This window comes from Protopterus annectens, chromosome 11.part0 (genome assembly GCF_019279795.1).
Source record: "Protopterus annectens isolate FY-2018-M chromosome 11.part0, PAN1.0, whole genome shotgun sequence".
In the NCBI taxonomy this organism is placed as follows: Eukaryota; Metazoa; Chordata; order Ceratodontiformes; family Protopteridae; genus Protopterus; species Protopterus annectens.
This window is the reverse complement of record NC_056745.1, coordinates 182,183,644-182,195,845: the sequence shown is the minus strand read 5'-3', so window position 1 is coordinate 182,195,845 and position 12,202 is coordinate 182,183,644. Positions and strand designations below refer to the sequence as shown.

General features: G+C 37.4%; 1 protein-coding gene across 1 annotated transcript in view; it reads left to right on the top strand.

The window, feature by feature from the left end:
* Nucleotides 1-200: 200 nt before the first annotated feature.
* The window catches only part of BTBD11 (BTB domain containing 11), a 602,423-nt gene continuing 590,421 nt past the window's right edge, over nucleotides 201-12,202 (top strand). Inside the window, exons 1-2 of the mRNA XM_044087588.1 lie at nucleotides 201-404; nucleotides 2,523-2,727. Of these exons, the coding sequence (XP_043943523.1) occupies nucleotides 2,543-2,727 (185 nt within the window). The 5' untranslated portion in view covers nucleotides 201-404; nucleotides 2,523-2,542. The remainder of the gene's footprint in view (nucleotides 405-2,522; nucleotides 2,728-12,202) is intronic.

Sequence of the window (12,202 nt, the reverse complement as noted above, 5' to 3'; positions counted from 1 at the left end):
AATAAAGACAAGTTCTTTAGTTACCAAATATATCTAGGGAGGCTAGAGTCCTTTTCTAAAGCCAGAAATCTGCAGGGCTCCTTCCACTGCAGTGTAAACATTCCTGCTGCAGCTTAGAAGTGAGAATGCTGTGCTATTGTAGTCTCATGAAATATATTGTTTCGAACGTTAAAGTGGAAGCAAGATAGTTCACCGAATTGCCTAACTGAAGTGTAAGATGGACAACAGTGCATGTAATCAAAATGTTCCACTTTAATTAGTTGACACAAGAGAGCTGGCTGTGTGCCTGTTGAATTTGTAAGACGCATAGACGTGCTACTTGGAACAGTGCAACTGAAAATGCAAAGGAGCGACACTGTAGTTAATCCTGGGGTTGCAGCATCCTGGAAGTATTCACCAAGCAGGTACACACAATCAGATAGTTAAGATACAGAAGTAGCATTATTGTTGTGAAATACAACTTGTAAACAAGTGACATCACATTTAAGAATGTACTATTATTTGCCTGAATTTCAATTTATTTTTCAAAGTGTATGGATCCACAGGAGCTGGTCTCATACTTTTAATAGCAAGCTAGGTTGGTGATATAGTAGATTTGAAAATACTTAGATTCTAATAGAACGTACGTATTTCTTTTTCTTTTCCAGTGGGTCTGATCTTAGAGTTAGTGAAGATGTGTGTTGGAAGACTGGGACAGGAGGCACCAACTACATCCAAATGGATGCAGTTTTTTTAAACATCCAAGGATTTTTTCGGCTCATGCTTGATGTTTGGAATATTGTAAATAATTTCAAAGTTGGAAAGTCTGGATGTAGTCATGTATTTGTTAAATGAACTTTCAGATGTGAATGATTCCACTGATAAAGCTACTCTCATTTTGTATGATTTAGTACATATACATAATCCATTTTTTTATGAAAGTACCACATATGACCAAGTACGAGGTATTGTCAGGAGGTTCTATCAGGTACACTTATTCTAATAGCTTTATGACTGTTCAGGGTTATTGTCCAGATTTCTCAACTGTCCTTATTTTGGAGGAACGTTCCTATTTTCAGGCTTGAATGACCCGTGCACAGGATGTCCCTATTTTTAGGTGTGTCCCTCTTTTCAGACTTGAGCTACCCTTCACATAATTTTCTGAACCCTCAAATCATATGTGATTCTTGAAGCTGTCTAGCACACAAAAACACACACTACATAACCAAGATAATAGAACTAAGTATAGCTTAAAGAAAGAGGCCACACATCATATTGTTCTCAGTACACATTATGCATGCTTCATTTGCAGTATATTCATATCAGACAATTAGAGAATACTCGGGACATGCAACTGTTGAACTGTTAACATAGTAAGCTTTCTTTTGTTGAACAATCACGTACTTCGGATGAGATGTTAAACTGAGACCCCATCTGCCTGAGGTGGTGGTAGCTCAGGTGGATGTAAAAGATCCCATGGCACCTGTCAAAAAGAGTAGGGAAGTTCCTTGGTGCCCCGGCCAAATTTCCCCTAGTCAGTTTGTATAGCACCTTGGGTCATCCCTGAAAAAAGGCCTTTGGCTGAGTGGGATTAACCTAGTCAACAAAAGTGTAAATAAAATAAATCAATAAGAATTATTACAAAGTACAGAGTTGTTTCTCGAAGAAACTGCTATTCATTAATACTGAAGTGATGTCAACTCTTCATGACTTTTGTTTCATGTCCTCAGTAATCTCGGAGCTGCAATATTAATATAAGGGGGTTTAGTAGATTGGCCCTGAAATAAAATATATGTGTGTGAATGCATGGTTGCATGTGAACTACTGTATTTTGTGTGTGTGTGTGTGTGTGTGTGTGTGTGTGTGTGTGTGTGTGTGTGTGTGTGTGTGTGTGTGTGTGTGTGTGTGTGTGTGTGAGATGGGATATGCAAATACACAATTTAAAACTTTAGAGTGTCTGCCAGTCAAAACTCTGAGGTTCAAGATAGCTGTTCTGTCAATAACTGTTTCAGAAAATCCATTTTACAGAACTGTACTATAATCTCCAGAAATACTGACCAAGGTGAATTCATTCATTAGATAAATCCATGTGCATGTTATATTGTACTTAATGATAGGTACTTGACCTATATATCTTTATTTATAATAATTTATAATGTAATATTCTAGTTGACTTTGCCTGTACCTGAATTATTATGTTGCCAGTATCCATTAGCATGTGTAAATCATTCTTTGATTTGTTTTCTCTCTGCATACTATAAAATTGAATCATTAAACTATCCTGATTCACCAGTGAGGGAAAATATCTGCCTAGTGTATAGTCAGTTGCTAAACAAATAAAGATGGTGGCATAACAAGAGTTAGATATTGAATTAGAGGACTAATGAATGAGGCAGCATTCAAAAAAATGTCCTTTGTGCTCTGAGAGTGAGAAGATAAGAAAAAGTTTATAGAATTTGGAAAACAGCCTGTCTATAAAATATGTGCTTAATGCAAATTCCACAGTGGAAGTTAATAACAGCTTCTTTCTTTCCTGTCCCCAGGTGATTTGGTTTCGCGAGCAATGCACCACCTCCAGCCACTTTACACAAAGAACCAGGGGAATGGCACGCCAATGCACCACAAACAGGGCTCTACCTACTGGGAACCTGAGGCATTGTACACCCTCTGCTACTTTATGCACTGTCCTCAGATGGAGTGGGAGAATCCCAATGTGGAGCCCTCGAAAGTCACACTACAGAATGAAAGGTAAGCCCTAAACCTAGTCTGGTCTTTTACATTTGCAAAATGGTGTACTGTCGTTAGCCTTGTGAACCAAAGAATACACATTTATCAAGCAAAATAACAATTATCCATTTAGAATGCCAAAGCAACTTGAATAAATATCTCTAAGCTGTACATACGCTGCAGTGTGATAATTTGTTTATTCAAGATGCAATTAAGGTACTGTATAATATAAATTAACACTCTTTCATGTTCTTCATAACATGTGCCAGGATTGCTGGTTTTCATCTCCGTTGTATATCTTTCTGTTTAAAATTGGAATGGATTTGTGCATTTTATATTTATATTGTACTGATTATCAGAATCCACTTATTTCTCTTCACAATGAAAAAAAGATGTTGCCACAACTGCTCTATACAGAAGTTTACATTTCGGTTAATAGCTTCAGAATATGTAAAGATGGAAAAATAATTCTACCTGATTAGTAACATTCTGTTATACAAAAAACTCAATTAAAGTTTCAGTGAAGAGGGTTTTTCTTTGTAAAAAAAAAAAAAAAAGAAAGAAAAAGAAAAACATGAAAATGAGATTTTCACGTATCTCCGTTGATTGCCATTAAAATGTTAATGAGTTAATTGCTGCTGGAGAGATTGAAACTGTTCATCATCTGGCTGCCTTCATGCAGTATAATTGAAGTTAAGGGGAGAATGAGCCATGTGTAATTTAAGTCTATGATTTCAGAATGCAGTATTCTCTGAAGTTTGATTGTATTATAAAGGAATTTCACGTACTGTTTTTCCCCCATTTCTGTGTTTCACAGGAGTTATTTTCTAGTTTGTTCTATAGCTATTTATTTATTTATCTTTACTAAAAGAGACAGCATATATGGAACACACATGGAATGGGCTAAGAGGTTGTCTTCAGAGCTTTAGGATGACATTGTAAACTGGGTCATTGGTAGGTTCCATTGTGATTTGCCTAAATGCAACCTTTATTAAGAACTATTTGACATAATCCTCAGGAAGTGTTCTCAGCAAGTTTAAGTATCTGTATTAATGCTTTATACAGCTTAATTTTTTTATTTTTTTTATTTTTATTTTTATTTATTTTACATTTGTTGACCGGGAAAGTCCGACTAGGTTCCACAGATCCTGTTTTCAGCAGAGGCCCAGGGAGAAATGCTCCAGAATTAATTTATTCATTTTATTAACCAGTCCTCAGAACATTTTCACCAGCAGCTACCTGGGACATAGGGGCAAAGGCAAATTTTATATATGCATGCATATAGGTGTATATATGTATACACATATAGAGAGAGAGAAGAATTCAAAATTGAAATAGTATGTTTTTGGGATGTGGAAAACTGAAGTGCCTGGAGAAACCTCTTGCAGAAATGGGGGATCATATAAGCTCCACACAGACAGTCGGCAGAGCTTGAGCCAAGACCAGGAGCTGAAAAGCAAATCACAACCAGTTCTACTATGAAATGCCAACCTCCTGAATGTCAACACTGCAAAAGAATGAAAAAAAATGCCCAAAAACCAAGCTGGCCAAAAACTCCTTTTTACTTGTTTTTTGTAAGGGGGGACAAGCCTTCCTGCACCCCCCCCCCCCCACAAACAAACTTATACCAACGTCACACCATACCCTTCTTCCAGTCACACCAACTGAAAGAAGGGAGAAATCTCCCTAAAAAGCGAATCATTGCTCGCTCACAATTAGTGATCTCTCTGGCAATGATTTCTTATGGAGAAAAGCATTTAGCCTTATGCCGTTGTCCTTTTTTTCCTGTGGACTACTAAAGCTTGGGGAATTTCTCCTCAAGATTGCATAAGGAAGCTGTCATAACAGATGAGCCACAAGCTACAACTCTATAGCCCTGCTTCTGCCAAAGCATTTCATGTATGTATGCATACAGACATAAAAGGGGAGTGGCTGGTATACTATGCAACATGTTCTTTACATGCAGAATCAACTTATGTATACATTATAAGGAAGAAAGGCCACTCGCATACATGGGAAGTGATAAGTGCTGCACTTTGGAGCTCACCTAGCAATTGTTAATTTTTTTGTCTATATGCAGACTAGTGCATTTCTATGTCATTAGCCAGTTAATAGTATTATATAGAGCAGAATTCACTTGACAAACGCAGCCAGGACCAGAACCATTAGTATAGAGCAATGTACCATTAGTAACGTTCTTAAATTAAAGGTAGGGTTAGAATTATAAGGTCGACAGGAACACCCTTTAATTAGGATGATATTTATTTAAAGTGAATTTTTTAATAAAAACTTTTTTAAGGTGTTGTGATATTGTTTTTAAAAGGGTAAACATTGGAATGTATGTTTTTGAATAGTTTAGATGAGATGATGTATAGGGAAAGGTGTTATAAAATTGTAGGATTTGTTCATTGATGTATTTTTCCATTATCTAATCAAATTGTTGTGTAGGATATTTAATGGGGCTGTTATCTACTGTTTGTGTTCTGATGAAGTCCTTTTCACTTGTGAATGAAAGTGCTTAACAAGTAAAACTTCTAGTGGTGGTATCCCTGGCTCTGGTCATGGCTGCGTTTTTCAAATTTATTTTTTGTTTATTTGTGGTTTAATAGAGTAGAATTCAGAAATATTGCTTACACAGGCCATAAGGACCAAATAGCACAGCTGAAGTAGAGCAATTCATCAAGGAGGAGCAACTTGCACGACAAGGTCATAATAATTAGGCAATTCCCTGGCGAATACACAAAAGGACATGTAATGAGAAGGACTGTGCCAGAGGTGTCACGTGACCTCATGAGCCTTGTATGTATTCATGCAGTATGCTCATAGGTTCATAGGTGTGCACTAGGCTAATCGCCCTGGAGCCTTTACAAACCTAGCCCATAGGGTTACCCTGACATCGTGCCACCTGACCTTAGTTCCCAGTGCCGCTGTTGAGTAGAGCCACTGGAGTGATCCCCGGGGTGAATTTTCTATTGCCCATCCACTCATCAAGGTTTCTCTTGAAGAGGACCAGTGAAGTGCTCTGCTTGACATGTATGGGAAGTCTATTCCATAGCATGGGCAGTCTCTGAGTTATGAGCCTGTCCCTCCAGCATGTTCTGTTGATTGTGGTAATGAGGTTGAGGTCATGATGATAAACATTCACATGTCTAACAATGCACTTCTTCAAGCACAGCTAAGAGACCAGCTAATGGCTTTACACGAAGATCCTGTGATTTTATATGAACTGAAAATGAGGAGGAAATGGGTGTATAAGAGAGGAAGAAGAAGGAGAGTAACAGAAAGAACGCCGAGAGTTAAGGAAGCCTGTTATGGGAATGAGGACAAATATAAATAACAGACAAAGAACAACAGGGGAGGTGCTGGCACAAATGGGGAGGTGCACATAAAGGAGAGACACAGATAGACAAAGAGAACTCATTTGGTGATGAGAAAGACTAGATCTCAAACTGGTGAGGGGAAAGGGTGCACCATGATAGGGTATAGGGTGGAGTATGGATGTCTGCCATGCTGTACAGTGCTGCACCCAACCTGTGATCAGTCACCCTATGGCTAGGCCATGTCACTGTTGGCCCACTAGTCAGGCCCAGGAAGTTGTACAATTCTGCCAGTTACACATGGATGCGCTGCAGGCTGCCAATGCAGATGTCTGGCCACCAGTGCAGTCACCAAGCCTTTAATCTTCTGCTAGGTTTCATATGGGAACCCCCTCGGTGGTGTCCTCTTATGAGAAGCTTACCTCCCCTACCAGAAGCAGGCTACCAGATGGCACATGGGAGAACTCCGTTTCACTCTCTGCTTTTTCACCTATATCACCCTGCAAACAGATGGGCCTGATGACCACTGGAAACCCAGCAGGTGATGGCAAGGCATGTTCATGGTGTGGTTGGTTCTAACATATCACATCCACTGCTATGGTCAACACTGCATAAGATATGAAAGTAAATAGAGCAACAAATCATTATGGGACAAATAAAAAAAAAAGAATACAGCAATAAAAGTCAAAGTACAAAAATACAAAATACAAAATCAAATCAATTGTTAGTAATCTGTGCTACACTGGGTAAATTCTGTTAAGTATGCAATGGTAAACTAAAATAATAAAGAGGCCTGACAAAAATGTAATACAGCAGTATGTGTACCACAAGGAATAAGACTAAATGCCAGTTAACCAGTCCTCCACATGTAGGGCATGTGCACAGTGCAAGCGTTGCAAACAGTGTGACCCACAAGGAACAGAGAAGCAAGACTTTACATCCCCTGAGCATATACTGCCCAGCCTATTGAAACTTACCAGCAGGCGGCAGACGCAGACCACCAAATAGTACCCCGCAATGTACCATGGAGATGATGCCATGAATACACTGCTGTGTAATTTCAAAATGAATACACATGGGACACCAAACTTCAGTGGTACTGCCATACCATGACACATAACAGCCATCAGGAAGCATCACCCCACAGCTTGTCAAAATCATGCCCATGGTATGCCAAGTGCAACTAGCACAGGCAGAAGTGATGGAATGACCAGTGTAAGAATAAGACAAGGCAGACTGACCAGTGTGGTGTTGATTAATGACAGGGTGGATGGCTATGGATGTGCTACTGAATGATGTTAGCCACTCGGGTCCAAAATAGGTGATGACATCAGGGATGGTGGTGGAATACCAAATGTCAGCAAAATATGCATCATGCCACTGGTGGGATTCCCTGGTGGTAGTATAGACAGTAGAATAGGTCAACCTGTAGTGACAAGATATGTGGCACATAAAGCAAATCAAAGTTGTAAGCAATAGTTAAAATGATTAGCAGCAATGCAAGCGTGGACAGTGAAGCATGAGGAGAGGATAGCATAAATTTCCGGGATATACCCCGATGCCTGGAACGGGGATATCTGGCATATCTGCAGGTTTTCTTCATCACACTAGGTGATGAAACACAGAAAAAACCCAGGAACTGTACACTGATCAATAATCATTCCAACCTATGTATAAGCAGCCACCAGTCACTACCACTTACTGTATAACTATGGCACCCTCTTTCTTTCCATTGGCTAATGAGGTCAAGGTGGCATCTTTTTAGGTTACTAAAATGGCTTCAACAGGGTAGCCCATTAAGCCTGTGGCAGGTTCATCAACACAGTCTTATATGCCCACAAAAAGGCCCATGCCATTGCACAATACAGGATGGCTACTGGCGTTTCATACTTAATAATGAATTGTTTAAAAGAAGGTTGTCAGAATGTCCTGTGTTTGCCTACAGAAGGGGATGTATTATAGCTGACAGGATAGTGCATAGCTAGTATATGGATCGAAATCATGAGAACGAGTCCTGTAATAAAGGAAATTATCATTGTGGACATCGTGGAATGTGCAGTTTTGTACAAGAAGGAGAAGTATGTTTAGGTTTACTATTAAAATATATAATATCAGAATAATTTTTCACCTTTTGATTGAATCAGTTTGCTGAAATTGGTAATAACGCATTACCAACATTTCAGAAATGGTAACATGGAATCAACATTTGAACACCAAAACTTCCAATGTTGAAAGTCTGTGTCACTGGTAAAATTTTTGCAGGGGGGTGCAAGCCACCCTGCACCCTCCATACCCTCTGCATATTATATATTCCAAGTCCGAGACCGCATTACAGTGAGAAAAAGGGTACATTTCCCAATCCCCACTGTAGTGCGATCTGTTATCAAAACGTCAATTCCACATTAGCGAATGCACAGTACCATTTGCTAATCTTAAGTGCCGATCTAAATTTTGATAGTAAACCCTATATTTACTAAATGAGGAACTGTATAGTATCGAACAATATTGAGCGTAAGTCTGAAGGTGTGATTTTTTTTTTTTTATTTGTGGGTATCCAAAATTTTATGTAAGGGAAACAAAAAAGTCAGTTAAAATGAATATTGAAACATGTGGAGTTGTGGTCCCAGAGACAGACTTTTAAGTTAATTTTAATACAATTTAAGTAATAATATAAACAAAGGTTTATTTATTATCACTAATAAGCTGGCCCTGTGGGGGCTTTACAAGATGGCTGCACACTGATTAACAGTTTAACTTCAGCTCTCCCAGTGGGGAAAAAAAGAAACTGAAAGACAAGGGTCAGGCACTCTGTTACTTTTAGTAAATTCAGTTACTGGCTAGTAAGAAGACTGCCTGGATTCCTGCAAAGAAGAAATTAAGAGAGAGAACAAAATGGTTGGCATTAAACCTGCTCTGAAACAGAAACAATTATGGCTGAAACAGCAGAAAACTTTTTTATATATAAGTAGATCATTGAACTTATTTTTTATATTTGTTTATATATTTTTTATATGAATGTGAGCATTACATTTTATATATTTGATTTTTAATTGAATAATTGATGTTGACTTTGGTTGGCTGAGTTGTGTCTTGTGATTTCATTGATTTGTATTTAAATAAGTGTTTTACTCTATTTCCGTTACACTGATGAAGGACTGTATATCCAAAAGCTTTGTGTTTAATAAAGTGTTTTGGTGCTGCTATACCATCTTTTCTTTTGGATCATTGTGTGTTTTAACAGTTCCTGCTTCACCTCGTTTTTTCCTTTTTCTTGTTAGATTTGCACATAAGCAAAGGAGGATGTAAAAAAAAACACAATGGGGGATACCTTAAGCAAGCCAGAGAAAATAGTTAATTTTTTATTGATTTTCATTTGTTTTCTGGATCTCCATGATCCATTTTCAGACTTAGCCCTAGACTGATGTCTGGCTAAGGGACTTGCTCAGAGTCACACAGTTAAGCAATGGAGGTTGAGTGAATCAAACCTTGCACCACAACTGCCAGACACTACTTCACACCCTTACTACTAGACTCTGGATTCCATGCCAAGAGTCTTTGCTGCCTTCCACATTGTCTCCTAGATAAACAAAATATTCAGTCTGTACCCTACACTCATGTTATCCACTTCTAATCTGCATCCTGTCAATTAATCTATACTAAGATATTGTAAAACTGAAATATTTTCTAACAATTAATTTGGATTTGATTGTATTTATCCTTGTTGTGTGCCTAGTTACACTTTTTTTGTATTTACTGTAAGACAGGTTTAATATGTCTTTTTGTAGAATTTCCTATATCGTTTTCTAGTTGTGTGGGTTTGTGTAGTAATAAGATTATTGACGCATAATGCTGATAGGTGTTTTCAGTATGGGGGAAATTTGTTGAACTGTGTGTAGGGGAAACAACATAGACTGGGTCCCATGCATAAAATTGAACCACTCAAAACTGAATTAAAAAAAAAGATCAGACATACAAAATCAGAGTCACAAAAGAGCAAATGTCAAGACAGGGGATTAGGTGTGCCATCATACATTCAAATATTTAATCCTACATTAAAATATTTAACTCTGTTGCATTTGAACTGAAAATGTTTAGGTAGCAGCAGAAAGAAAGTGTGATCGGAGGTTGCTGCTGCTGACCCCCCAGGAAAATGTTAAACAATAATTAATGATTCATTCCCTTCTGTGATTATGGCCTTTTGTAACTGTTTTTGATTATGTTGCCTGTTTCTGTTTTGTGCATCCTATCTGTATACAGCTCTTCTATACTACAATGGAAGTGGCGCTGAAGTCTAAGATGGTAGTGCTGACTTAACACTGAAGGTTCTGTTTTGTAGTTTGGTTGCAACCACTGACATGTGTTGTAATTTAGCTTGTAGGTCATTTAATTTTGCAGTGTTTTGGATTTTCTAATACCATGAAGGGAACTGACTCCATTCCTGAGTAAGGGTATGATTATAGTTCATGAAATTAATACTATTTCTATCTTTGATGTTAGCTAAGGGTGCTCTTCTCAGCAGAATGTACCAAGTCCTATGCCCGAGAGGATGCACGGTCCAAACCAAGTAGAAAGCTCCAAATAGACCAGCAAGGCAGCACAGAGTTCAATATATTTATTAAATACTGATAAATGAAACAAACTAGTTTCGGCCAACAGCCTTCTTCAGTGTAAAACAGTATAATCAAGTTCATTTGAATCATCCTTTAAATACATATCAAGAGCCAATCAAAAGGTTGAGCTCATGAATACTGATAAGTTTGAAGATTATTTATAATACATGTTTTGGGGCACTTGTTCAGGCTGCTATTCTCATTACTGTTGATCTAATTTATGTTCTATGCTTATTATTTGCGTTGCCCACTACCAATCTCTCTATATATATACATTTTCATGTATACAAAATTTATTTGGTCCAACATATGCTCCTCTATGACATAGTATGTCTGAGTCCTTTGAACGTCAGTATCTGATATTTTTATCTATGGTTTCTTTAACCAAGAACTGTTGAATAGCCTGTGATAGAGGCTCTTCCAGTATGGCATAATAAAAACCAACTCTAAGTATGAATATATTGTCATATGAATTTGTTAGAATATACTAATAATTTGTTTTGTTTCATGTAAGTAACTTGTTGGTTACTTTTTCATGTTATGGATGGACCTCACCCGAGTATATATACCAATTTTTATTGTATATCTATATGATTTACTTTAATAAATATATTGAACTCTGTGCTGCCTTGCTGGTCTATTTGCTCTTCTCAGCACCCACAATGACCCAAAATTGCCTCCTTCTGTAATAGATATGGAGTTATATGTATTGATAGCATATTTAAGTGTGATTGTAAATTATTTTTTTATTAGACCTGTTGCTCCTGCTCCTACTAGAACTGTTTGGGTATCTTTCTTCCACTTTGCTCTCATTTCTGCTTGCAAATTCTGGCCTGTGTTGTTCATCTGACTGAGAAGGAGGTTATGTTCATCCCTGTCAGAGGTCTTCTTTGAAATAAATGAAAACAGTTCCTGTAAGAAAGCTTCTCTCGCTGTTTTTTAGAATCTAGTGAGTTGCTCTCCAACAAGCAGTTGACATAATTTAGTCCTGTTGTTATCCATCTTGATGACATCCATTAATGCTATATTTGTTAATATGTAATTTCTTATAAAAATGTGATTTGTATTTATTTTAGTTTTATTTTATACTAGTTTAGTAGTTGTTAGAATTCATTTGATTTTTTTGCACAAATTATATTTATTTTAATTATATATGAGTGCAGTAGTTAAATTTATATTTACAAAAAATGCATTTTAGTTTTATACAAATTCAAATGTTAATATAAATAAAACACTATTATTCTGGTTATATTTTGGGTTTAATATTTTGTCTGTTCTTCAATTTGCGTTTGAATTCCGACATCCCACAATTCCACTACAGTGGGTGGGGTTACATGATTATGCATGCAAATTCTATGTTAATCAGCATGCAAATTTTTGGTAAGTTGTACCTACTCAGATTTTTTATGTTTCCAGGTTGAGAGATATGTACACAGGTCAGCATATTTTTATCAACCAGAAGGGAAGTTCTAAATAGCAGTTAGTAAAGAGTTGAAAGATTTTGTCTCGAAGGGAAAGAGGGCAAGAGGCACGCGCGATAATTCGATCCTTCCAATAGAACAAGTAGGT